Here is a 27,912-nt window from a genome sequence, read left to right on the forward strand (position 1 = left end):
TCCTCATTTGTCACTTCTATGGGTGCTGCTACATGTCCTCTGTCTCTGAGCTCTTTGCTCTCCTACTTTTAAGGCTCGCTGGGTTCTGGGAGATGGAGGGTCTGGGATGATTTCTAATGACACCGTGTCAGCCAGCTGCTGCTCTGGCTCTGCCTGCTTCTCCTCTCCTATTATTTCTCAACTTTTCCCCTCATCTGCCTCTGAGCTGTGACCTCCCACAAACCACTGTTGTAAATCTATACTGTCTTCCTCTTCCTCCTCTCTGGAAGGGTCAGGATGGGGAGGCGGTCTCCACCACTCCTCCTCTGCCCAGTCCCTAGTAGCATGACACAGGTTGCCTGTGACTATTATATTTCCAGCATTCAACCACAGGGGCTGTAAAATATGGGGAGGGAGACACCATCTTTGAATATTGCTTGAGGAAGGCAATGCTGATTGGGGGGGGGGGGAAATACTCTATGGGGAAAAAGTTAAGTATCCCTTTCCCCTAAACCACTTCCTCTTCACACTGCCATCTGGCTTCATTTCAGCTAGGAGATTAATCACTGGGTTCTCAAATTGCATGTAGTTAGGTCATTTCCCCCAGACAAAACTTGAAAGTGGAACCTTATTCAGGGATGCAATATGGAAAAGGACATAACTCATTTCAAAACGCCTTAGGACAAACCAGTTGTGTTTCTTATAGTTTATACTTCTTGTTGGCATCCATCTGTCTCAGGAGACAATGAAAAAGTGCCTTCAGGGATGAAGTCAAACTGCTGGAGAGTTACAGTGCCTGCTTGGCTGAAGAAACATACAGGAGAGACATGTTTTATTGCAGCTGGAGCGGATGAAGGTGTCCAGTTTTGCTGCTACAGGTGTACCATGGTGTTTCATCTCTAAGCGCTCCTCCCATCAGTCATTTCTCTTCTGGCCACTGCTGAAGATACAAGACCTGACTGCCTATTTCCAGTTTTTACTAGCCCATGGAAACAATCCAGCTCTCCAAGCTTCTCTGTCCAGCTCTCAGGACTTGCTCCAGGCCACACTTCTCCCCAGCGACACACCTCACCTGACCTGCTTCACAACCTCCTCCAGGCTGGAATTTGTCCTTGAACTCTGATCATGCTTCTTGTTTGCCTGGACAGAGGATAGAGATGGTTATGTGTAGAAACTAGTTTACTATACAAAGTTTGTTGTTGTTTAGTTTAGTCGTATTCGACTCTTTGTGACCCCATGGACCAGAGCACCCCAGGCACTCCTGTCTTCCACTGTCTCCTGCAGTTTGGTCAAACTCATGCTGGTAGCTTCGAGAGCACTGTCCAACCATCTCGTCCTCTGTCGTCCCCTTCTCCTTGTGCCCTCCATCTTTCCCAACATCAGGGTCTTTTCCAGGGAGTCTTCTTTTCTCATGAGGTGGCCGAAGTATTGGAGAATCAGCTTCAGAAACTGTCCTTCCAGTGAGCACTCAGGGCTGATTTCCTTCAGAATGGATAGGTCTGATCTTCTTACAAAGTTAGAATTTACAATTCTTGCTCCCCTCCCTGGTTTATACACCCGCATGAATGCAACTTCAATGGATGACTTGCAGATGTGACAGATTACTCACAAGTTGAAACACATCATCTGATCTCACCTCAAGTGCAATACTCTTCAGTGGAAAGGTCTGCTAGATTCAGGTGCCAGTGTCATAGTGCTGAGAAACCAAATAATAGTTCATACATAAGTACAAGTCTAAAACACCGTAATGAATGCTCTGCAAGGGATAGACGTCAGTGGCAATTCAGAACATGCTCATTTCATGATATGATTGGAGGCCAGAAATGTTCTCTAGGACTTCTTTCCCCCTCATGTCACTATTCTGAGGGTTTATCCACACCTCTGCTTGCCCAGACCACATTCCCCATGGAAAACCTGCTGTTTATCTCTGAATTGGAGCGAACATCAATCAGGTTTTCTCTGGACTGATGTTCAGTATGATTTAGCACTGAAGAGTGGATTTTCTGAGGGAAAGTGTTGAGGCAAAGGCAAAACAGCCCAGATCCGTGCCTAGAAAGCATGGGGCAAGGGGGAAACAGTATGGACATGTGCTTTCTAGGCATGGGACAAGCAGAAGTGTGGATGAGCTGCAGTTTGGGATAAATGAAGTATCACTTCTGCAGAAAGTGACCTCAGCTCAGAGGGCTGCCAGGATTTGCAGACAACAAAGAGCTGCTGGGAAAGAAGAAAATAGAAGCATTATTGGGGGAATACCAAGTTCTACAGAAATAAACAAAAAAAGGAAAAAAACATAAAACATCAGCCAGCAAAAATCAAACAAATGGCCCAGCAATAACGGAGCATATTCAATAGCCACATAATGTAGATTGTTAGTTGGAAAAGAAAGTGGGGAGATGGGGAGTAGAGTACTCTGCTTGAAAAGAATTACTGGCTGGAGAAGGCACCAACATTTTGTTGCAGGTCCCACTTGCTGGCGTTTCATTTATGCCATTTTTTGGACTAGTTACAATGATTGGTGTTAATAGAATCTGAGCCATCCTGAGTCTCTAAAATAGGGCAGAGCAGGACCACATGGATCCTAATACAGTGGTACCTCGGGTTACATACGCTTCAGGTTACATATGCTTCAGGTTACATACTCCGCTAACTCAGAAATAGTACCTCTGGTTAAGAACTTTGCTTCAGGATGAGAACAGAAATCGTGCTCTGGTGGCGCGGCGGCAGCAGGAGGCCCCATCAGCTAAAATGGTGCTTCAGGTTAAGAACAGTTTCAGGTTAAGAACGGACCTCTGGAATGAATTGTTCTTAACCCGAGGTACCACTTTATGTGGTTGTTTTACACATTTATGAACCACATTCCCGCTACAGCACGACACAAGACAAAGTACACCTATTACTCTGGTGTAAAGTAAAATGAGTTAATTTGGGCTACACACATACATCATATATTTACAGCACATGACTTTCCCCAAAGAATCCTGGGAGCTGTAGTTTGTGATGGTTGCTGGGAACTGTAGCTGTATGAGGGTTAAACTACCAATCCCAAGAGAAGCAATATGCTTTAAACATGTTTCAAATTTATGGTGTGTATTATTACCCTTCACTACCTTCAGGGGGAATGCCCTGCTATTAAACCGTCAAGAGAGGAACCTCTTTACTACCTCTCCTGCTTGAAAGTCCACAACACAGCACAGTGAAGAATACCGACAAATGCCAGTAAAATGTTGCGATTCTGATCTCATCATACCATCAAAGCATGCTAGCATGCCAAAAACGCACAGGGCAACTATGCTATATATTAGATAACCTTGGGTTTTAGTATGTTCATAATAGGCTTTTAATTTAACTAAATTGTTGATAGATTTTCTTTTTCTATTTGGGGTGGGGCGAGTTTAAGAATAACATCATTCCAGAAGCAGATTTTTTTAAAAAAACAACAACCCCTATATCATTTAAATACCCGTCCCCCCCAGTGTCCTGTAAACAAAGAAGCCAAGAAGTTCTACTCAAAAGGGTAAAGTGTGTGCAAGGTTTTCAGACTTTTAAATACGTCCCTCAACCGTAACCATGCTGTAACAAAATCCCTCTGTGTTCTTAATTACTGTTCTCGGTTCACTTGGTTTTGTTGCAAGGATGTAAGCATTTTAAAAGGGTCAGTAAGTTCCTTTGATTTCACTCAGGCTATTTCAGTCATTGTCCGAGTTGCTCATTACAGCCGATATTCTTTCCCCTCCCTTTGTTTTAAGAAATGCTGGTGCGCATGCTGTAAAGCGCTGCTATCAAAGTTTTGGCATGAATAGCATTGGGGTTTGTCTCATCTGTCCATTTTCAAAGGAGATGCTATCTCACCCGAGATTCCTTTTGTGTAAACCTGATCCCATCTGCCCCATTTGGAAAAGAAAGAGTTACAGTCAAGGTGGCTTATTTTCCTTCCCACCTACTACCTGAACCACAGGTGCTTAGCCGGGAGGCTGTTTAGTCATATAGCAAAGGAGAACTGAGGACAACAATAAGAGGGGAAGGCATTGTTTTCCCCTGAGGTTCCAAATACAAAAGCCCTAGTTGCTTCAAGGATTTTGATATGTAGAACGGCAGAACAAACCAGGGAAGCATCATCATGAGGTCTTTCCCATCCAGGCGCCTCTCTGTTATATACAGCATACCGACTCCTTGCGACTCACACTTTCTCTCTGGACTGGTAAGAAATTGCAATTCGGTTTCCTAACACGCTTGTAAATTGCTCATGAATAATGCAACGATTAATTCGCTTGTCAGCTGAGCAAAGGCAGAATCATTTTCCTCGATTTCCTTGCCGATTTCTTCCTTCCTTCCTTCTTGAACAGGGTCTGCCTTTTCATCACAGCCAGGCTTCACAAGAAGATATTGCGAGTCGAAAGCATTCTTTTGGCCAAAAAGTGCATTTTCATTTCTGGAAAAGATGTCTTTTACCAACGTTACCTGTGATTTCCTTGACTGTCACTGTGATTCTGCTGGTGCTGTACTATACGTTATGTAAGTGTCACTATTGCAAGCTTTTAATTTCTATAAGCATGTCAAGGTTGCCTTCATTGCTTTTCAAGCAGGTTAATGTCAAAACTATTTTTAATGGGTTTTTATTTAGTTCCGGGTTGCCAATGATGTATCGTGTTTACGACAAATATTCACAACCAACTAGTTTTGGCACACTATGAGAATCTTGTGTTTTTTTGTGTTTTTGTCCTAAACTCATTAGATAGTGGTCCCAATACAACAAAAAGGAATCTATGAGCTGAAATTATTATTATTATTATTATTATTATTATTATTATTAATTGTAGCCCCATCCATCTGACTGGATTGCCCCAGCCACTCTGGGTGGCTTTTCTTTAACAAATCTGCTTTCCGCTAATGCAAAAAGTTGATGCATTGGGGGAACACTCTGTACTCAGGATCTATGGTTTGCAAATATTGCTAATTCTACACTATCTGCAAAGCCAAATAGTTTAAAAGTGTTGCCCCTTGGGTATGAATTTAGCTTGAACCTTTTAAAAAATGGTTAGAAAACATACAGATAAAAATCAATAACATTTCAAAGTTAAGCATTTGCATAGTGTGTGTAAGAAACTCCTGCATACACCTTCTTGATCACTTGAGAATATTATGAGCAGGCACTGACAAAAGTCAGAGTCATCCAATAGTTGTGTCTTCATTTGAATCCAGTGAAAGTGGATTTCCATTTGAATACGGAAGATCATCTGATGGTATTTTTTGAATAAAATTTTGTAGTTGACTTTGATTTGATGTTGTGTATTAAAAGGGAGGGTCTTCCTATTAACACAGAAGTTATGCCTTTTTAAGCAACCTTTCCCCCCCAGCACGATCTAACCTGTTTTTGTTTTGCTAATATTTCCCCTCCCTTCTTTTCAGCTCCTGCATTCTCTTTCATTTACATTGGTGGAAGCCTAGAAATTCCTAACTTGACCTACACAAGTGACCTAATGCACCCCAAATCACATACATTTATATTGCAAGCTGAAGCTGTCCAGAATTGTGTGAGTTTGCCTATGGAAAATATAAGGACTACATTTTGGTTCAAATTTCATTTGATAAGTATTGTACTTGGGATATGATGCTGATGAAACTAGACCTGCTGAGGCACAGTTAAGGGACATGCGCCTATCTTTTTTGAGTTGCCTAAAAGGGAGGGTTGTGGTGGCTTGATCAAAATTGAAGACCATTACCAATGTCAGTCTTCCCACTAAGCATGCCGAGACAACCTGGTATGGGCAGCACTTTTCACACCCACCCAAAAAGTGGTCAATTTGTATTTTTGCTGTTGAACAAGGGCGCCACTTTGACGTTATGCTTCAGGAACTGAACTATCTTAAGCTTTCTAGAATGAGAAAAACACACTCTCTGGTCCATTTCCTGTAAGCAGAGCTGTGTCTTCTTTGGCTTTGCACAGTAGATATTTCATATATATCCTCTGCCTACTCAGAAATAGTCCCCACTGAGTTAAATACAACTTAGCCCCTAGTAAGCTTGTATATGATTGCCGCCTTAGTGCATTTCTTTGTGGAGATTTTTGGACAATTAGTTTATATTTAAAGCAAACCCCTTTTCAAATTCCCTCTTCCAGCACAACAATACTTGCTTTCTTGCACTTCTCTCCCAAGTTTACTCTATTTGCGAGATCAATACACTTTTCTAGCTCCGTGCTAACAGAAGGCTTGAAAATACAAAGCATCTCTCTGTTAGCCTGCATTTCCCAAATGAATTCACCAGGTACCTCAAAGCTGCTTTGTGCATGGGTTGCATGAGTGGCCCATGACCTGATTAGAAGCCAGAAATGACAGAGATCTTAAATAGTCTAAATCAATACTGATTTTTGTCATTCAATAACTACTATTTCATGAAGAATCAGTATCATGCTGCCTTGTAAAAATGAATCGACCAGTGCTGGCTACCTACATATTTGTGCTAGACATAAAACAATGGCAAGAAAATGTTTTTGTTACTTGGAACACTTTTTAAAAACTGTATATTTTACAGACTTTTTCTTGTTCTTTATATGTAGTTTTCTAATCATTTAACTCTCAGTTTCCAGAATTGTATGGATCTTCTGCCTTAGGGAATTATTACTTGACATCTGTTATTACTGCTTTTAGGTAAGTGCCAGAATTTCAAAAAACCTTTTTCAGACTGTAGGCATTTGTTGTCTTTTCTATTCATGTTTTCAAGAATCAGAAGATAATAATATTAAGTAGAGGATCTCATTAGGCATTTAGTCTTATTCCAGTTCAGATTAGACTTTGGCTGGAATTCTAAATAAACTTCCCATTCCATCTCAGATGACTCATGAGCCTTTTTGAAATAGTCTAAGCAGGGGAAGTGAATGTGAAGGTCAGTGGATGGTTAGCACTGGTCTAAGACTATTTGCTGCCCAAGTCAAAGAACATATACAAAAGCAATGAAACTTAGTTCATTGCAGCTCATTTCTGCCATTGCTGCATACACAATATACCTTTTAAACACATTCAAAAGATATTTCCCACCTCAATATGGGCATTATGCATCATGAATGAGGCTGAGAGACAGTGACTTTGGGCTGGGTACACATTACCAGCTTAAATGAAGCTAGGTTGCTCTTTTTCTCTGTTTGGATCAAAGCTGATTTTGTTTGTTTGTTTGTTTGAGGGGGAAGATGGATATCAGAGCATAGTATTTCATAAGAAAAGGCAGGATACCTAAGGATTGTGGCTAAAATGGTGTTTATACCGCTTCCCAAACCAATGGTGGGAGCACGCTAGATGCAGAATAGACAGGAACAGGTCTACAGTCATGTATAATGTCACATAAATATTGTGCAACTGAGGTTAAATGTGAACCAAGGACTTCCCAGTTCACCAGCTCTTTGCAGATGTACATAGCCACATTGTTAGTGGTTGCATTTCACCCTTAGTTTATGGTGAAGTCCAGGATCTGAATAGTAAACAACCATCTTCGCGTGAGCAGGAATCTCCCTAGGGAGGAAAAAAGAAAAAAAAGAAGTCTCTGTGAGCACGGATTGATTGGTGCTCGTAGTTTGAATGTGTGACCCCATTTAACTCACAAACTTCTCCCTATGTGCTGCAAATCTGCCCTGATACCCTTGAGCACAGGCAGAGAGGAACAAGACATCCCTCTCCAAGCCGATGCTCTTCTTCAGTCTTATTTTGTCATCTTCCTCCAGTGAAGGAAAGAGTGGCCTTCGAGCTTATTACTGGAGTACATTTTGGGCCCCTCAAGATATGGTTCTTTCTATTCAAAATCTGTCTTCAACGAAGCAAAAGCAAATACTCAGTAAACGGGCACCTGCAACTGAAAACAGCACGGCTGAAGTATATTCTTTGGAGGAGGATTTTGATGTTATTACCATGGAGCTCTTTGGTAACATTATTTTTTATATTCTTTAGAAATTCCAATAATTCATAGGAATGCATATGCCACTAATGTTGAGGATTCTTCATCATTTTTAGTTTCAGATTCTATGGACTATGATGTGACATGGAAAGCAGGTAAGAGCTATGTTTGTCCCCATTGTCCAATGGCACACCATTTCAAATGTTGCTCTAGCACAACTTTCTTTTGTTTCATCAGTGCTTGCTCTTAAGTTGAACCTAAAGGATTCAGTGAATAAGAGGAACATCTCCAGCTCAAGAGTCATGGAAATGAACAGGGTTGCTCAAGACCACCTTTGCACTCCTATGCAACTCATTTTCATTCCAAGGCTGCTTCTGCAGAAAAAAAGTATTGCACTCTGAGTCAGTTGCAACTATTGTCTGCAAAGATGGATGGACCTATTCGTTTCAGCTCTCCACATTTCTGCAGCAATCTGCCACTTTAAAAAATCTTTGCGAAATCTTCATGAAAATTCACCAGCCCTTTAGCATGACATGAATTTATCCTAATAAACACATTTTTGCATCCAGTGTTGACTAATATACATATTTATGCAAGCAATTTTCCCTTACAAAACCCTTTTTTGTATGTTATGTTCACTAATAAAGATATTTTGCATAGATGCTCCCCTAACAGATGCCAGAGAGAGAGAGAGTTCAGATGGAGAACTGAACTGCAAATTTTTGAAAAGTGAGAATGTTGAAGGATAGTTGTGTTTTGGTTCACCCTGCGGTTTGAGAAATGCAAATTATGTAGTTCCTTGTTAAAATGCAAACAAAATCAAATTTCTTCTGCATCCCTATTTTCAGCTTATAAAAATGAATCCAGACTATTTAAGCATTTCCAAAGGGCCTTCTCCTAATCTTCTAAATCTGGGACTGTAATCCATTCAAAGTTTCTCAGTAGATGGTGTTATAACAGTGGCAAACTGAAGTCTGTGTATGGATCCCTATGTTGCCAAGATAGCACTATCCATGCATAAGAGGGAGGGATAATAATCATACAACAGGCGGAGAAGGGACATAAGGAGAACTGAACCCCAAAATGAGCACTGAGCTGATTGACAGTTATGTGTACTTGTGAATGAAAACTGAGGAAAAGGGGGAATGGAATGGACTATCTTAGAAGAGGACATGGCTGGCTGGAGAGCTCCACACTGCAGCATTTTCTTACAGGCCCCACTTGTCAGTTGCATAATTGGCCAATTTAAATCAATGTTGCACTCTCAAAATGTGAGGTATGTGGAGTTATTTGCTTATTTTATAAAGGCTGTATAAGAACGTGCTAGAGACATGTGGAAGAGAGTGGTGGTGGTGGAGGCAGCAGTAGATTATCAGGAGTGCACCTGCTGGCCAGCTCCTGTATCTTGAAGTAGTAAACGGAGCACACATAGGCTTTGTCCACAGCTTTAGGTGAACAAGCAGATGGGGAAAATGAGGGCAGCAAGACCAGTACTGTTCCCTCCATCCATGTATTGCTACCCCCACAGATGTCATCTGAGTAGGATCTCTGGAAGGGGCCAGAAGCCTTGATCTCTGCTCCAGCCCTTCACCAAAGATAAGAACAAAAATCTCCCTCTCTTTTGGGAATTGCTTCTGTGCCTTGAAGCATGCTGCTCAAAGATTATGGCATGATAACAGCAGATCAGTTCTGAGCTGTTTTGTCCCTACAATATGACTGTAATTAATGGGATGATATGTGAGAAGAACCGTAATTGTTTAGTCCTGCTGGCTGGGCCACAATATGGTCTTAACCTCTGGATAAAGTAAAAAGAAGAAGACCAATATGCTGACATGGTTTATGGATCTGAGAAATTTTGAGCTGGCTTGACTTAGTGGACTAACAATTAAACTGTTCGCCTCAACAGCTGTGGACAAGTCAGTCATGATTCCTCATCCGCACAATGGGTATGGTGAAGCTCATAATGATCTTTTTAATGTCAGAAGAGTTAGATATTATACAAATGATGTTTGCTGTATTTACCTTAAGGATACAGCTGTAGTCGGAAGTAAGCCCCATAGACCTCAGTAAGATTTCTGAACAATTGTGCTTAAGATAGTGCTGTAAGAAAGAGGAATTGTCTCCAACTGTGTGCTCTACTTAAGCTGATGTGTTTCACCTGCTTTTTCCAATAGTTGATGCACTTAGAGCTGCTTTGCATTCAATTATCTGGTGAAAGGTGCTGGCTTGGTACAGAGAAATTCAAGTCTTCTAGCCACTAATCAGGTGCCCAGTGTAGATCCTTTTTCATCTCCTTTGTGCCTCCGCCTTGTCCCAAAGGAGGACAACTTCATGGGGTGAGAGCATAGCACAGAGCTGTCTCATAATGTATTCAGTCCTTGTCTGATGTGATGGACAAGCCTGCCTTTTGTGGCGTAGACAACTGGTTCCTGGGATCTGGGCCGACAGGGTCTGGATTCATTTCTCTGCTTTTCTGCTTTTCAGCCACTGATCTATTTTGGTTTTGTCTACCAGTGGCCTTTGACCTCTATGCAAAGCCTGGTAATAATAGGACCTTAACACTGATGAATCCTAAGAGACCTTTTTATCAGTGGAGGCTGCGAGTTCCATCGGACCACGTTGTGAGACTAGTGGTTGTTCCCTTGCATAGCGTGACTCCTGGGAGCTGTGCATCTCACAGGCTATCCGCATATGACTTCCTTCTCCCTCTGCAAAACAAGATCATTACAAGGTAAGAGCATTTTAAAAGTTTGCTCCATGCTGGAGATCTAATGAGGTTGAGGGTACGTTTTATCATATGTGGTGGACTTGTAAAAGAGTATTGGGAAATGATATATAATGAACTGGGGGGAAATGTTTAAAAGTACCTTTCAAAAAACAAAAACAAAACAGAGTCCTTTTTGTTGGGGATAAATTCCCAGGTGTCAAAAAAGACTATTTATGTATGCTAGCCTCAAAATGGAAAATGAGTGAGGTCCCAACCAAAGAAGAATGCCAATTTAAACTGATGGAATACGCACAGCTTGCAGTTTTAACATATAGAGAACAAGAAGAACGTATGTTTAAAGAATACTGGGAAATGTTTACAGTATACATGGATGAAAACTGTGTTCATTTAAAAATGCTGGTGGCTTTAAGATAAATCCAACAGTGTAAATAAGTTTTGATGGATGTAGCAATGGATTACAGAATGGTTTAGTTTATGTAAAATATGCAGGGATGTAAGGTATGCGAAGAGACGCGGGTGGCGCTGTGGGTTAAACCACAGAGCCTAGGAGTTGCTGATCAGAAGGTCGCAGTTCGAATCCCCGCAATGGGGTGAGTTCCTGTTGCTCGGTCCCTGCTCCTGCCAACCTAGCAGTTCGAAAGCATGTCAAAGTGCAAGTAGATAAATAGGTACCGCTCCGGCGGGAAGGTAAACGGCGTTTCTGTGCGCTGCTCTGGTTCGCCAGAAGCGGCTTAGTCATGCTGGCCACATGACCCAGAAGCTGTACGCCGGCTCCCTCAGCCAATAAAGCGAGATTTGAGCGCCGCAACCCCAGAGTTGGCCACGACTAATGGTCAGGGGCCCCTTTACCTTTACGGTATGCAAAATGAACCGTGGAAAGAGAAGAAGGGAAGTCATTGGTTTAAGGTTGTTTAAATGAATATTTTGAAATGTAAATTAGAAAATGTAATAAAAATTATATAAATAAAAATTAAAAGTTTGCTCCATAGACACAAAGCAGTGCGCTCTCTCTCTCTCTCTCATTACATGGGATAGAGCACCCTGTGTCCCAAGGCCCCTTGGGTGGTACGTATAGTAGTGGAAGAGACTTTCTGCTTTCCAAATCAGCTTTGTAATCTGCCTGGATGTATTTCAGATGGTGTGGATCATCCGGGGCCTGGACGTCCCCAGTTATACGTTTAACTTCATCGAGTAATGTCATGTTGGTCACATTCTCACTGGACCGAAGAAAAGAGAGCAATATATTGAATGCATATTTTCAAGCAGTTCCTAAAATTGGTATGTAGTTGCCAGATGCCAAGCATTGTTTGTGAACAACTTTTGATGGCTCACATGTAGTTGTGTTATATTTGAAATATTTATGTGGATTTAAAATGGGGAATCTGGATTCAAGGATTATTTTGACCTGACTCTATAATAATATTAGGGTTCTCTAAGACTGACATGGGTTGCATGAAACGATCGACTTTTTGGCTGTATTGAATGACTCGCGATTCAAGTGACTTGGGACAGTAGCTCTGTCAAGTTCACAATGGCATTGAGAAGAGTGAGCCAAGTGATGAAAGATGCTTTGGTGGGAATACTAATTCTGTCACCCTTCTTATTACAAAGGTATACAAATCTGTTCCAAATTTCCCTCAAAGCGGATAGTGGCGAACTGAGCTGCCTCCGCATATCAACACTGTGAAAGCATATTCTCTGAGCAGCAAAACAACCAGCTTCTGAAAGTCAGTGAAGGGGGTTCCAAATGCCATTTGTTGTATGATGCATAGGGGAAAATAAGTGAATCATGGTACTTTGTATGTGTTTTCCCTTCCACAATGAGAAAGGAAGAACCCCTTTGGCCTAGCAGAGTGCAGAGAGTTATTTCTATGCAGTTCTTTCTTTCCTGAGGGAAAAGCCAGATGATCGATTAGCTCCACAACTATGCACTTAAATGCAGGTTTTTAAAATCAGGTTGCCCACGCAGCACACCTGCTCTATATTTTGACAATAATGTGTGTTTGTGTGGGGTGTGTGAATGTAATGCTACCCACCTATAATAATTCTTTTTTGCTCCACCACCTCATACCAGCTACTTGCATATGAAAAAGAACCTCCCACTCACTTCAACAAGAGCTTTTCCCATGCTTTCCATAACAAGAGATGAGCAGTTATTCAGAATAATAATGTTTTGTTTTGTTTTGTTTTGTTTTCTCCTTAGTATGTGGCGGTCGATACGTCTCTTGGAATGGGACTGTAATTTCTCCATACTACCCAAGTTACTATCCACCGAATATTGACTGCCACTGGATTATTAGAGTATGTACTCTTAGAAGTAACCGGGAACTTTTTAATGAAAATCTTTTTAAAACTTGATCCCCCCCCCCAAAAAAAGAATAAGCTTTTCTAAAACAAGGAGACCAGAAAAACAGAAGGAAATAAGAATTTTAAATGAAATGACAGATCTTACATATATGTGATTATCATTTGTGAGGTGAGGAGAAATAGCCATTATATCAGCCTAACATGGATTTGGGGTTGTTATAACATTGTGTCCTAATCTTCCTTGGAGAGACCAGGGTAGCATTCATGAGCCTACTGCACTCTCTATTGCAGTCAACTCATGTCTTGCACACATGTAACGTGTGTGATCACAGCTTTATGCGCTTGGCAGCTGGACAGCTGCAACTGGACAAATGAAACACATGCAAGGTGGAGAGCTTAAAAGCTCTCAGATTTTCTTACCAGGCTCAGGGAAGGTCTCACACAGGCTCTGGAGGCCCTTGTGGGATCTCTCTGGGCCATCTGAGAAATCACTACATTTTGCGAAGCCCCACAGAGCCCATGTAAAATTTTCCCAGAGCCTGGTAAACAAGGCAGAGTGCTTAAAAGTACCATATTGGCCTGAATATAAGCCTCACTTTTCCCTTCCCCCAAATTCCGACCATGAAAAGATAAAGTGTGGCTTATATTCGTGATCTTACAGTATGCAGCCAGGAGCGTGGCAAAGCGGCGCCCACCTGTAGTCCTCTCCCCCAAGGCCAGGAAGGGAGAGAGCGAGGAAGGGGAAAGGCCGCCAGCAATACAGCATGGTTCCTACCTTCCTGCCCATTATGCAGCCAGGAGCAGCGAGGAATGGAGCAGCTTATATCCGGGTATTTTCCCCCCCCTCTAATTTTAAAGGTGTGGCTTATATTCGGGTGCTGCTTATATTCAGGCCAATATGGTACTTTCTGCAGTGGGAAAACTGGGACACATAAACACCTTGCAATCTCATGCTCATTCAAAGGGGGTTTGTTTCCCTTATCATCCAGCCTATGTTCTGTTGGGAGTGGGGATGTCGGAATCTCCGCTACGACTGGGCTACTCCTCCGGTCAAGCCCTCTGGAATCTCCTCCGATGATAATTAACGACCTGAGCCTTTGATTAGCTCCAGGCACATTCCCCATTCAGCAGAGTATCCAAAACAGCAGAAGGGATGAGAAATATGAGCTACATTGCTAGGCTTTATTTCTCACTACGCAGACAGAAAAGAAATATACATGCTCTCTCTGTGAAAGCAGAGAGCAACTGAACAACAAAGGAACAGGAAACCAGTAACATCACATCCGTCTCCTGTCTTCCGTAAGACTTTCAACAGCCTGGAATCTCTGGAATGCAAAACAGAGTCTTGTGACTCCAAGCACTGCACAATGGCACAAACAGAAACCAACAGGGGAGAGGGTATGTTCCAGGTATGTGTGTAATGGATCCCATTCTATAATCTAGGGTAGGGAACCTGTGGTCCCCTGGATGTTGGTAGACTCCAATTTCCATCAGTCCCAGCCAACTTGAGCAGTGCTTAGGAATGATGGGAACTGTAGTCCAACAATATCTGGATGGCCACACAAGTTTCCCATACCTTCTATGCTCACTTCCCTGGGTGTATGACTGAACTTATTAGGACTTACATCTCAGTAGACCAGACAGGATTGCACTGTTCATGTGTTTAGGATCAATAGACAGGTTGTTTTTAAGTATAAAAAGTACAATAAATGTTCTTCCCCATGCTTTTTATTTTTATTTATATCTTAGGCACCACTGCCTGGCTATAGATTGCTGCTAAAAATTCTTGTAATACAAGTTCAGGAGCCATCCCTTGGATCCAATAGATGTGATAAAGATTGGTTGGAAATTGATGGAATTAGGTGAGCTACAACCTTTTCTGCTACTTTTCTTGAAACAACTCTGTTGACATCCATAGGTGAAGAGTCGTTTATGGTTATAGATAATTAAAAAAGGAAAGGGTTGTAAGTAAAATTAGAATAATAAAATTTGAAAAACTGACCACATTTTGCCACAATGTAGGGTTGCCATATTTTTAAGAGCAAAAAAGAGGACGCTATGATGACTCTCATTTTTAAATACCCCTACTATATGTAGGCTATAGAAGCTCTGATATATTGCTGTGGGGGGCAGGGGAAGAGAAGACCATTCATTATGTCTATGTCACATCCAGCAAGTATAGCTGGAGACATTTTGGCAAATTAAAAAAATCTATCTGGACAGAAATGATGCCCCTGAAAAAGAGGACGTGTATTGGAAAATGAGGACACATGGCAACCCTACCACAATGGGACCAAATTTCAACTGACTCTGAGTGGTTTAACAGCCACCCCCTCTTCCTTCTGAATAATGGAGCTCTGTGAGGGGAACAGGGGTCCCCAAACAACTGTCAGGACCCTTAACAAAGTACAGTTCCTAAAATACTTTGGGGGAAGCCATGACTGTTAAAAGTGGCATAATAATAATAATAATAATAATAATAATAATAATAATAATAATAATAGATTTGTACCCCGCCCATCTGCCTGGGCTTCCCCAGCCACCCTGGGTGGCCTCCAACAAAATACCAAAATACTGTAATGCACCAAGCATTAAAAGCTTCCCTAAACAAGGCTGCCTTCAGATGTCTTCTAAAAATCTGGTTGTTGTTGTTCTCTTTGACATCTGGTGGGAGGGCATTCCACAGGGAGGGTGCCACTACTGAGAAGGCCCTCTGCCTGGTTCCCTGTAATTTGGCTTCTCACAGTGAGGGAACCGCCAGAAGTGCCCTGGCGCTGGACCTCAGTGTCTGGGTAGAACGATGGGGGTGGAGACGCTCCTTTAGATATACTGGACCGAGGCTGTTTAGGGCTTTAAAGGTCAGCACCAACACTTTGAATTGTGCTCGGAAATGTACTGGGAGCCAATGTAGGTCTTTAAATGTTACTGCTTTAAATGTATAGCACAGATGAGTCCTTAATCTGGACTGGAACTCTGAAAATGACAACTGTAACACAATCTGAGTCATGAGAAGTTGTCAAAATGACAAGTTATGATGAATGCAATAAAAGAGGACCAGTCCTGTGCTGCCTGTGATGGAGGCTGAGAGACCATAGGATGCTATGGACACCCCTTTCCATAGAAAGCTCCACTGCTATTACTTTTCCACTGTCAGTGAGCTGAAGGCAGTGGGAAGAAAAAGGGACGCCTTGGGTCCAAAGACCTCCTGGTTTCTCCATCACCTTCCCACTGCACCACCAAACCAAGCAAAGAACTATGCCAGCCTTGGTGATGGGGTACTTATTTTCCCTTCCACTGACCCTTATTCTACACCGTCCACCATATAATCTCTTCACCATCATCTTATGGTTGCTTTGCTTGGTTACAATCCTATACTTACTGACCTAGGAGTCCCATCGAATTCCATTAGGCTTACGTCTGAGTAAGCATGCACTGTAGAATCGCACTGTAAATGCACTCTTTCTATTATATACTCATTCTATTATAGTGATGTATTATATACAGTATCTGTAATTTTGTTGTCTTTTATTCTTATCAGATATTGTAAACCTATTGGGGAAGGCAGCAGGGTCAAGGAATATGGCTATTCAGTGGCCATCCATTTCCATTCAGATGAACTGGTCACACACAGGGGTTTTTATATTGAATTCAGAGCTTTCAGCCACGCAGACCGTAAGTGGACACAGATGCACTTAGTATTAATAGCATTATCATGGTAATTTACTGATTGAGCATGAGCACATTTCTTCTTTGTTGTTTAGTCGTTTAGTCGTGTCCGACTCTTCATGACCCCATGGACCAGAGCACGCCAGGCACTTCTGTCTTCCACTGCCTCCCGCAGTTTGGTCAGACTCATGCTGGTAGCTTCAAGAAAACTATCCAACCATCTCGTCTTCTGTCGTCCCCTTCTCCTTGTGCCCTCCATCTTTCCCAACATCAGGGTCTTTTCCAGGGAGTCTTCTCTTCTCCTGAGGTGGCCAAAGTATTGGAGCCTCAGCTTCAGGATCTGTCCTTCCAGTGAGCACTCAGGGCTTATTTCCTCAAGAATGGATAGGTTTGTTTTTCTTGCAGTCCATGGGACTCTCAAGAGTCTTCTCCAACACCATAATTCAAAAGCATCAATTCTTCGGCGATCAGCCTTCTTTATGGTCCAGCTCTCACTTCCATACATCACTACTGGGAAAACCATAGCTTTAACTATATGGACCTTTGTTGACATTTCTTCTAGCTTGTCCCAAATGTGCCTCCTTCAAACCTATGTCTATCCCTATTACGAAGCAGGAGGAGTCAGCAGATTTGACGCTACAATTAAAAGTTCAACAAATGTTTGATTTTTTGGTTTGCTAGAAAAATGCTTACCCCTAATGATGGGTATACATGTGGGTTGAGGGCTTGTGAATAAACAAATAGTCAAGGTCATGCAGTGAGCTTCATGGCTGTGTGGGGATTTGAACCCTGGTTGCCCAGGTCCTACAGGTCCAACACCCTAACCACTATACCACACTGGATCTCAATGGCTTGGTATCTCTGTGGGTGATGAAGGACTGTTTGGCTGCCTGTAGAAAGTCATGGGCAGTGTGATGAGTGACTTAAAAAGGGCTGTTATCAACAAGACACTATTCCATTCCCAACCAAGCTCCCTCTCTCCTAGTGGCAGACTGAAAGCCTGTATTGGGTTACTAACCTGTTAGAAAATATAGTGTAGTCATTAGGGCAACACTCATCCATCCCATGTAAGAAATTGCACTGAAACTCTGTCTCCAATGGCTGTTATGTTTCTTGTGCTGATTCATATCCTTCAGGGAAGGATGAATAATAAATGCTTGGCCAGCCATACCAATAAGTTCAGTGAAGTGCTCTGCATTCACCAACAAAGGTGTCTGAACTAGGGACCTCACCAGCATTCATAACCTTTCTGTGACTCCATGTCAGTGGTCATGCCACCAAACGTTGTCTAGCTGGTACATATTTTAGGTGCAGAGAAAAAGGTGGAACACTCTATAGCTAAGATCTTTGCTGTCTTCTGCTTGGGTTAAGAGATGGATGGTGTCAGAGAAGTCTCACGTGGAGATATGGGATTCCTACCTGGATCTATCAATGTGTATGCCCTGTATCTAGTTGCAGCAGTGGAAATGGGATTCATGAAATCTGTCACCATCCCTGACCATTGGTGATGCTAGCTGGGCTTATGGGAACTGTAGTCCAACAATAGGCACCACACGATCCCTTGTCTCAGATTCTGAGATACTGTAAGATCGCAGTTACCTTGTTAGTGCTTATATGCTTCTGGTAGAGTGCTGCTATTGGCTGCAAAATTAGCCAGAACTTCTAGCCTCTGCTGAGTATAGGAGCATGGTGGGAAGAGATGGGGAAAGTCTAAGGGGTATGTCCATTGCCATTTGACTTTGGTCCTCTGGTACAAGGTTATAGCTATTCTAATATGTTTTCCCTTGTCACCAAAGTGGGTTTGGGAGAAATCTTATCCTACTCAGCAGTCATAACTCAGTACAGAATTTTACTCTGTGACTCAGTGTCATCATGATTATCTATGGCAGTCTGATATTTTTCAATTCTTCCAGCTTGTCCTAGGCAATTTAAATGTTCCGACAAAACATGTGTCTCTTTAAACAGTAGATGTGATGGGTGGAAAGACTGCGCCGATGGAAGTGATGAGGTAAACTGTGGTGAGTTCATCATTAGCTAATTAGAGTATTGTAAATATAACTTGGTAAGGCATTGGCTGGAAAGAAAACAGCTTGCAGGGTTGATTGGTTGGTTGGTTTTAAGCAATCAAACAGTTTATGAATTTTATGACATAAATAAAATCAAAGCCATTAAGCATATAGAGCTTGAATATCATTACAGGTCATCAGACCCTTCAGTAACCCATTCATTTATTAAAAATACCTTTCATTTTGTGAAGTGTTTTAACAGCTCAGTCAAGAATTGAGATTCGTTTCATATAAAGAACTTTGAATAGCAAAATAAGCAGTGGTGATGCTAAAGAAAGTAAATTTTCCTGGTCTACTGCATGAGAAGACCATGTTTTATTGTGACATATTCTCATTTCATATTGGTTTAATAGTACTTCCTAGTTTTCAGTCCAGGGTTTGGACTTGTTTCAGGTGGGACTAGGTCTCTCTAACTGAATTCTAAGGTTGTCAACAATTCCCAGGGTTCATTTTAAAGGAAGCAACGGCAGTAGATATGTGCTCTCTGGGGACATTTGCTGTTGAATGAAATGCCACAGTCTTGATGATAAAATTCTTCCCTAGGTTGCAATCCCGTGAAGTCTAATTGTGGTAATGGAAAGTGTAAACACCATTCCAGGCCTTGCAAAGGAGATGGCAGCTGTGAAAGCGAGAGTGATGAGGAGGAAGACAATTGCGGTAAGAACAACATAAACAAATTTTAGACTGGGAATTACGGAAATGCCAGCAACGTAGGGTGTTCTTGCATCATTTTCTCATGGTTGATATGCACCATGCTCTTATTTATTGCAGGAACAGTTGGCAGGGAGGGATGCTGCCACCCATCTGGTCTACCATCAGTGGTCTCACTAGTGTTTACGGGAGGAAGAGGGGGAGGAGCAAGGCAGGGGTGAGGTTGGTAGCTCAGGCACACTAGCAGAGCTAATTCAGTGCTCTCACTGGTGCATCTGCACAATGTTGACCTCTCTGCTGCTGCACCCCTCCCTCTCTCAGTAAGCACTAAGAATGCCACTGATGGGATGCCAGGTGTAGTGCACTGCCCCTTCCTGACAGCTCAAGAAGCTTATGTAAGGGCAAACAATTCCCAAGCAGAAAATTCTTGCCGAAACCTTTTTTTAAAAGAAGACTAGTTCCCCTGTGCACTTTAGCCACACAAAAGATTGCGAACACACAGAAGAAGTGTGCATTCTTTACTGGGCACAAGGTTTCAGAATCAGATCTGAATATCTTTACATTAAACAGCTTTTCCAGTGGCAAAATGGAACTTTTGGCATGTGCAAGTCAAGGATAGAAAACAGATGTTCTTAGACCAACTTCCGACAGCCTCGGACAGCATAGCCGATGCTAATAGATAATGGAAGTTGAAGCTCCAACAACATCTGGAGAGCACCATGTTGAATAACCTGGTCTAGGTTATCTAACATATTGCCAAGACACCTATGAAATGATACATTTAGCTCAGTCAGTAGAGCCTGAGACTCTTAATCTCAGGAACGTGCGTTTCAGTCCCACGTTGGGCAAAAGATTCTAGCATTGCAGGGAGTTGGACTAGATGACTATCATTGTCCCTTCCAACTCTACAGCTCTGTGATTCTATGTATTTTTAGAAAATGCATTGCTTCAATTATGCTGCATGACCTATGAGGCAGCACCATGAAATGCATCATTGCTATGTTTCTCATCTGTCACTCTGTTCTTTCAGCCTATAGAAGCTGCTCACAGCATGCATATAAATGTCTAAATGGAAAGTGTCCAATAAAGCAGAACCCAGAGTGTGATGGAATAAGAGACTGTGCAGATGGATCTGATGAAATGAACTGTGGTAAGTCAATAATGAGTGAACAACAAAGTGAGCTGAAATGTGTCTGTGTATTTCAGCAACTAGATCAGAACTATGTACACACTAATGTGCACATGGAGCTCCTAGGTACCCATTATCTAGGAATATGGTACTTTTCCTCAGTGACATAGTTGCTATATTATCTCTTTGCTCTATGCTCTGTCCTGATGGCCCAGGCCTACACTGGAGCTCAAAATCTGTCCAGTGCAGTAAGGAGAAGAGGTTCTCATATAGTAATTCCTAAGGGTTGTAGTTTAGGGGGATTGAGAAGAAGAAAGGGTGCCATTACCATGTCTCACTCCAGTTGCTATCAATCTCTTCTACAGGCCACAAGCTCTCCCACAACGTGTGTACTTCCCCACTTCTCCTCCCTGATTCCCTGACCATTATACTGAGGTTCTCGTCATTCATAGAGGCCTTACATCAGAGTTAGCCAACACAGGAGCTCTAGGAGTTGTCAGAACATTTCTCATCATTTAACTGGAAGGAGTAGCTCTATGTGTTCAAAGGGATATGTTGACATGTGTGATTTCTCTGCTGAAGAAAGAATCAGCAAAGTGTTAGAGCGTTGCATCCACTGAAAGACACACATGGCTCTGAATTAGGGTTTATCCTTAAAGACCTACATTGGCCCCCAGTATTTTTCCAAACACAATTCAAAGTGTTGGTGCTGACCATTAAAGCCCAGTATACCTGAAGGAGCGTCTCTACACCCTTTGTTCAGCCCAAACACTGAGGTCCAGTGCCAAGGGCCTTCTGGCAGTTCCCTCCCTGCGAGAAGTGAGGTTACAGGCAACCAGGCACAGGACCTTCTCAGTAGTGGCGCCCACCCCGTGGAACGCCCTCCCATCAGATGTCAAGGAAATAAACAACTATCAGACTTTTAGAAGACATCTGAAGGCAGCCCTGTTTAGGGAAGTTTTTAATGTTTGAAGTTTTATTCTGTTTTTAGTCCTCTGTTGGAAGCCACCCAGGGTGGCTGGGGAAAGTCTGTTCAGGATTGCAGTGCATGACTGGTAGAGTGTTTTGTTTTTACATACATAACCTCCATATGTATTTCATTTTTTTATTAGCATGTGGAAGGAGTCAGGTAAAAAGACCCAGAATTGTTGGTGGTGAAGATGCAAAGTATGGAAAGTGGCCTTGGCAAGCCAGCTTGCAGCTAAAAACATATGGCCATATATGTGGTGCATCTATTATTTCAAATAGTTGGCTGGTATCTGCTGCCCATTGCTTTCAGGACTCTGATTCGATAAGGTACGCATTATATAATGTGAAGCATTCATTACTGATAAATAATCACTGGGGGCATACAGTAACCACAAGATTTGCCTTCTATGTCTCTAGCACTTGGAGGCAGCCCAGTCTGTTTCAGATCCTCTCTGTGTTGTTCTGATTAGAATAATTATTTCCAGATTTAATTTTTGCAATGTGCTCTACGTGGGGATACCCTTGAAGAGGGTTTGAAAACTGTGACCTGGTCCAGAATGCAGCAGAGCACAGTTGCTGGTGGTTGTTCATGGCTCGACACCATACAATTTAACCATCCTGATTTAAGGAGGAATTACAGAAATCACAGAAACCAGCTTCTTATTGGATCCTGAAATGTCCACTTTTTTGCTCCGGTGCTCTGGCACTTGTCAGCTGGCTCTTGCAAGAGCTCAGGACCACCACCACCCCAAGCATTACAATTTGGATCACCTGGATGTTGGAGGCTATGCAATACCCATTTCATCAGTCTTGAAAGTACCAGTGCAGTATGGAGCCCAATTAAAGGTGGTAACACTGACATATACACAGCTTGGGTCCCAAATATTTGAATGAGTGCCTTTTCTTGCATCAAGCTGCCTGGGTGTTAAAATCAACAGGAGAGGCCATGTTGACAGTATCGCTGCCTTCCCTGGACCGAGAGATGAAGATACAGAAGAGGGTCTTCTCTGTGGTTACCTAGGTTGTAGAATGACCCCTCCCCAAAGGTGTATTTTGTGATAGCTTGAGGGTTTTTAAAAAAATGATTGATCAAGATCTAGGCTTTGGGCTGAATGGAGTCTTCCTTCCTGCTGGATTGCTGAACTTTGCTGTTGCCCGCTTTGGTTATTTTCTTAGTTTTGTTGTTTTATTTTATGATTTTATTAGAACTTGTATTTGTTATAATTATGTGGAATTTTGGGGGGTGGTTTTTTGTTTTTTTTTTTTTTTTTTAGTAACCTGTCTTTTGAACAATTTGGTGAAGGCTGAGCTAGAAATACAAATAATAAAATGAATAATTTATGCAATTCCCATTCAAATGAATGAGACCTATATAAGAAGAACACATGGAAAACTGCATGTTTTGTTGTTTTTCAGATACTCTATAGCATCTGGCTGGACAGCATATATGGGTATAAAGGTCATTAACAGAAACAATGATAATCACGTAGCGATGAGATCGATCAAAAGGATTATTGTTCACCCACATTATGACCAATATATCTCAGACTATGACATTGCCCTGTTGGAAATGGAGTCACCAGTATTCTTCAATGAGCTGGTACAGCCCATATGTTTACCAAGCAGTCGTAGACTATTAATTTATGGAACTGTCTGCTATGTAACTGGCTGGGGAGCCGTAAAAGAAAATAGTATGTTCATTTCTGGATATGTTTATTGCAAATGCCAAGCATCCTAATATATTGTACCTTTTTGTGGATTGTAAATGTGAGCCACTTTGGGATCCATCCTTGGCTAAAAAGTGGAGTATAATGAATGTAATAAATAAATAACGTTAATAGAACTGAAGGTATATGGCCTAGCTCAATTGGATATCACTTGTGGCAATTCTAAATACATATCCTCAGTGACAAATGATGGAACTCTTTAATTTCAGTTTATTCTAGAGGATGGTAAATTTAAGAAGCCACTAGGAAGGTAATATGCTTAGATTTGGAAATGTTCAATTAGATTAACCTTTATTCAATTTAATTCACCATGTGCTGTGCCAATCGTTTTTTATTCTGGGAACATATAGGCAAGGAAAAGTTAAAAGTTCTAAGGCAGATCTTGATTATTATTTTTTTCACCTCTCACTTTGCAATCAGAACCATCATACTCAACCCATGCAATGTTTCTGTTGTTATAGGTGAACTCGCAAAAACACTGCAAGAAGCGAAGGTGAAAATAATTGATCAGAGCGTTTGCAACAAGCTTTATGACGATCTGATTACTTCTCGGATGCTGTGTGCTGGGAACCTTAATGGTGGCATTGACGCATGTCAGGTAAAGTGGAAAATGATTTTGAAAAGTGACATTGATTTGTACATCAGTCCTTTCGAAATTATTTTTTCCAGGAATGTTTTCTTATTCCCATAGAAAAAAGAAATTAGACATATCTGGGCTGGATCCAGACTTAGTCAGAGTAGACCCACTGAGTTTATTTTGAAAATTAGGTAGGATAGAAGTTTTTTAAATAAACGTAACCACAATGATGTCAATGGGAGCTATTGCGAATTGAAAACTTAAGTCCCAACTAACTTAAGTCCCATTGATTTCAATGGGCCTACTCCAAGCATGACTAGAAAATTATCTGAGGTGTCCATTGATTCTTTAAATATTATTTTCTTAACTTTTAATTTCAAGAATACTTGCATTCGAATTCTAAATGAGTACCAATTTGTACTGACATACGCCTTCTTGAGCCATATCAATCTTGACCTCATTCCTTTCTGCCTTCGATGTTGGAGTAAAATAAAGTAATATCTGAGGCACATGCAACATACACCTACATATTAACTGAATCTCCTGGATCTCTGAGGCTATGTGGAAGCAGGCTTCCTCATGGTGACTCTCTTCCCAATCCTGACTCAAGTCGTGTACCTGTAAAAGCATGTTGTCTTGACTGCAGTAGTATGTTAGTTGGGAATCCGACACACTGTGCCGAACAGTGTTAACTAATCACAGGAGTTCAAGCATTCATTTAACCAGTCACACCCATCAGGGAACAAGTATCATCTAACACCATGTGAACCTGATAGACAATATATCGTCAGACCACAATTGCACATGGTGACTTACGGGTGTTGGGAATGACTGTATAAATGTGAAAGTGTGTATCATATCACAATCCTAACTGCAAATATGCATTAGTTATGCAATGAAGCAAAAAGTGAGGCTTCTGTCCTTCCTTTTAGGGTGACTCTGGGGGTCCGTTAGCCTGTTTAGGAAGAGGGAACAGATGGTACCTTACAGGCATTGTCAGCTGGGGTGAAGGATGTGCTCGACGGAATCGCCCTGGTGTTTACACTAAGATCACAACACTTTATGACTGGATTCGTCAATACACAAAATGACAGATGAGTTCTGGAGAAAGCCAAAAGTATGCGCACATTCTTATTGATGAACCAAACAGGATTTATACTATGATATATTACATGATATATTATACATTACAGATATATTTTGTATGGGCATATGGAATATATATAAAATTTAAGCAGGCAAAAATCAGTGAATGTTTCCCACTGCAAAGAGCAATATGAACACAGCCACAAGGTTTATTTCACTGTCTGTGTTGATTTTCTTGGTGTTCCGTCAACAGGGATGGGTAAATGGAGTAGCACATTTGATCACTATTTGCCTGCAAGTATTTTGATGCAGCTTCTGCTTTGCATTAGCTTTGATCTTGCTTTTGATGATTTGCTGTTAAGAGGCATACAGGCTTTCTTCTTCCCTGACAACAAAAATTGTCCATTTCTGAGATGTATGAAGACCTTTGGAAGATACCAAATATGCTGAAAATAAAGGATGCTTTAATTTTTGGGATGGGAGTTAGAGACTGATGAAGCTTCAATTTCCCTTCTCTGTCAGTTTCCAGAAGGTGGCTGTGTTGGTTGGCTGCAGCAAAAACATCAAAAACTCTTGCAGCATTTTAAAGGCTAACAAGTATAAAGTTTCACAGACAATATCCCACTTCATCAGATATATGAAGTGTTATCCTGAGTTACAAGTCTATAGATACTAATTGTTGGAAGAAGAAGAAGAAGATTATAAACAGTGAGGCCAAAGATAAATGAAATGCAGAAATGCAGTGGTGAGTTATTTTAACAAGTTACCACTGTCTGTTCTTCCTACATTTCATTTTCTTCTGAAGCCACAGTGGATTTACACCTGTTACCTAGGCTAACATTTTGATACAGTGAAGAAGTGGGCTGTTAGCCTACAAACGTTTATGCCATAGTAAAATGGTTGGTCTTCAAGGTGCCATAAGATTCTTCATTCTTTCAGAATTCCTAGTTTTGTTTTCAGTGGACTTTTTAACCATCTATTCACCCACCCATCATCAACTCCTGGTAATATGAGTGTTAGGTTAGATAATGAATTGTATAGGACCTTTAGCTAACTGTGTAACAAGCTAAGCCAAAGAGATTGTTCCATCAGTTTGAGTGAAAAGTCTGTTCAACATCCTTGTTTTGTCAAGTTCCTTATGTACAATCAAACTATGTCCTTCCTGCTAGCATTTAGAGCCACTTTCGTTTCACTGAGACTATTCACATGACACCTTGTATTTAAGTTCCCTCTTTTTAATTTTGTTTGTAAAGCACAGCTTCTGGCCTGGCAAATGTAATCTAAATCACCAGTAGCTCTTAGAATGCCAGTGATATGTTCCATGATTTGAAGCCTAGGAGGCAGCAAGCTTGTTGAAGATAAGTAGGTCTGAATGTGGTCAGTTCCTGGAGAGGAAACGACCTGGGAGCCTTATACACAAAAGCAAGGGAGATTGAGAAGCAAAGCAAGAGAAAATAAAAGCAAAAGGACTTCACCAGAGGACTGTGGCTGTAAATGTTTGTTTATAACCTGCCTTTCTTTCACCACAGAATGCAAAGCAATGTACACACACTTCAGAACATAAGTGCCTTGCTGGAGCAGGACAAAGGCCCATCTAGTTCAGCATATGGTTCTCACAGTGACCAACTGAAGGACTGTGGGAAACCTTGAAGCAGGATTTGAGTATAAGAGCACTCTCCTGCCTGGTGCTTTCCAGCAACTTATATTTAGAAGTATACTGTCTCTGATGGTGGAGGCAGAGAATAGCCATCATGGCTAGTCGTCCTGTCCTTTCCTTTAATGGTGGGTAGTTCTTCAGGTTGTGTGTGCTTTGAATGATACTGAATATGCCAAGAGGCAACTGCCCCCTCTTACACCTCAGTAACTTTGCAAGCAGAGGTGGATTTAAGACATGGAACCTAGGGGGCACCGTAACTATGTTGGAGAGTGGAAGGTGAGAGGTGGGGTGGGGCAAATTTTGCATTGCTGAAATTTGAGACCCCCAAGGTCTGCCACTGTTGGAAGACTACAGAAAGAGAAGAGTGCTGCCTCTTTTGGATTTCAGATATAGAGGAACTTGTGGGATGTTGACATGGGCAGATATTCCTTAAACAAAAAGGAGCATATTGGTGTGAATGGAATAGTGAAAGAAGACTATCAGATCAATGACCAAACATATCTAAGATTATGACTAAGATTGTGGTATCCTCCCAAATAAACATAAAGGATACCATGGGCAAATTTGCATCGAGAGAAACTAAGATGTAATGTTCAGTAGATAGTGATGATTCAGAAGAATTTATATGCCACCTTTCATTTCAAGAAGATTCCCATTGCTTTTAAAAACAAATAAAAGCCAACAGCAAAATAATGAGTATAAATACAGCTAGTCAAGATTAAAATACACAATAAAACAACTTCATCAAAACATCCATTAATTAAAATGTGCAGCAAACAAGCCCATTAAAACAGTGTAACAGTTACACTAGTTAAAAGAACAATCAAAAGAAGAGGTTCTATTTAGGAGATCAGGGGAATATTTGCTTAAGCAGGTATGACTTTGAGAGTCAGTGGAATGGTAATATTTCAGGAGGAAGAGAAATCCACAACACTGGTATCACCAGTGAAAAAGCCCACTACCATGTTACCATGGGCCAAAATCATTAGGTCATGGCAAATATAATCAGGTTTCATTTGTTGATCTAATCGTCTTTGCTGGTCTTTCGGGTAACCCTGTTGCAAAGTTGCTTTAAATGCAAGTAACAGGATTTTTAAAGTGGTTTGGTTTTAATAGGCAGCCAGTGGAGATCCTTCAGCAATGGTGTGTGACATGTACCACCTGGGCTTCATTATTCTGCACCAGCCACAGTCTGCCCCAGGCAAAAGGGAAGCCCCACATAAAACACATTGGAATAGACTAAACATAAAGACACCAACACATGTGCCACACATGTGACTGCATTATTCCTGACTGGGAAATGACACAGTTGACACACCGGCCGAAGCTGGGGGTAGGTGCTCTTCTCTATGGAGGCCACCAGAACCCCCATGGACAGCGGTGATTTCAAAAGCACCTCTAAACAGTTGAACAGTCAATGTTTCCAAATGAATGCATGTCCTACCTATCTTCCAAGGCTGGTGTTGGGGAAAAAACAGTTTTTCAGTTG

General features: G+C 41.5%; 1 protein-coding gene across 1 annotated transcript; it reads left to right on the forward strand.

Annotated features, from left to right (window-relative positions):
• Positions 1–3,978: 3,978 nt before the first annotated feature.
• On the forward strand, positions 3,979–26,689 carry LOC310676902 (suppressor of tumorigenicity 14 protein-like). The gene is made up of 18 exons (XM_083439069.1): positions 3,979–4,177; positions 4,323–4,491; positions 5,386–5,510; positions 6,559–6,626; positions 7,691–7,887; positions 7,977–8,015; positions 10,375–10,591; positions 11,724–11,866; positions 12,792–12,889; positions 14,645–14,757; positions 16,434–16,567; positions 18,475–18,579; positions 19,171–19,284; positions 20,309–20,428; positions 21,520–21,703; positions 22,793–23,067; positions 23,565–23,701; positions 24,613–26,689. Exons 1-18 carry the CDS (start codon positions 4,097–4,099, stop codon positions 24,769–24,771), a joined length of 2,478 nt encoding a protein of 825 aa, XP_083295195.1. The 5' UTR covers positions 3,979–4,096; the 3' UTR covers positions 24,772–26,689.
• Positions 26,690–27,912: the final 1,223 nt, after the last annotated feature.

This window comes from Podarcis tiliguerta, assembly GCF_965153285.1.
Source record: "Podarcis tiliguerta genome assembly, chromosome: 4".
In the NCBI taxonomy this organism is placed as follows: Eukaryota; Metazoa; Chordata; class Lepidosauria; order Squamata; family Lacertidae; genus Podarcis; species Podarcis tiliguerta.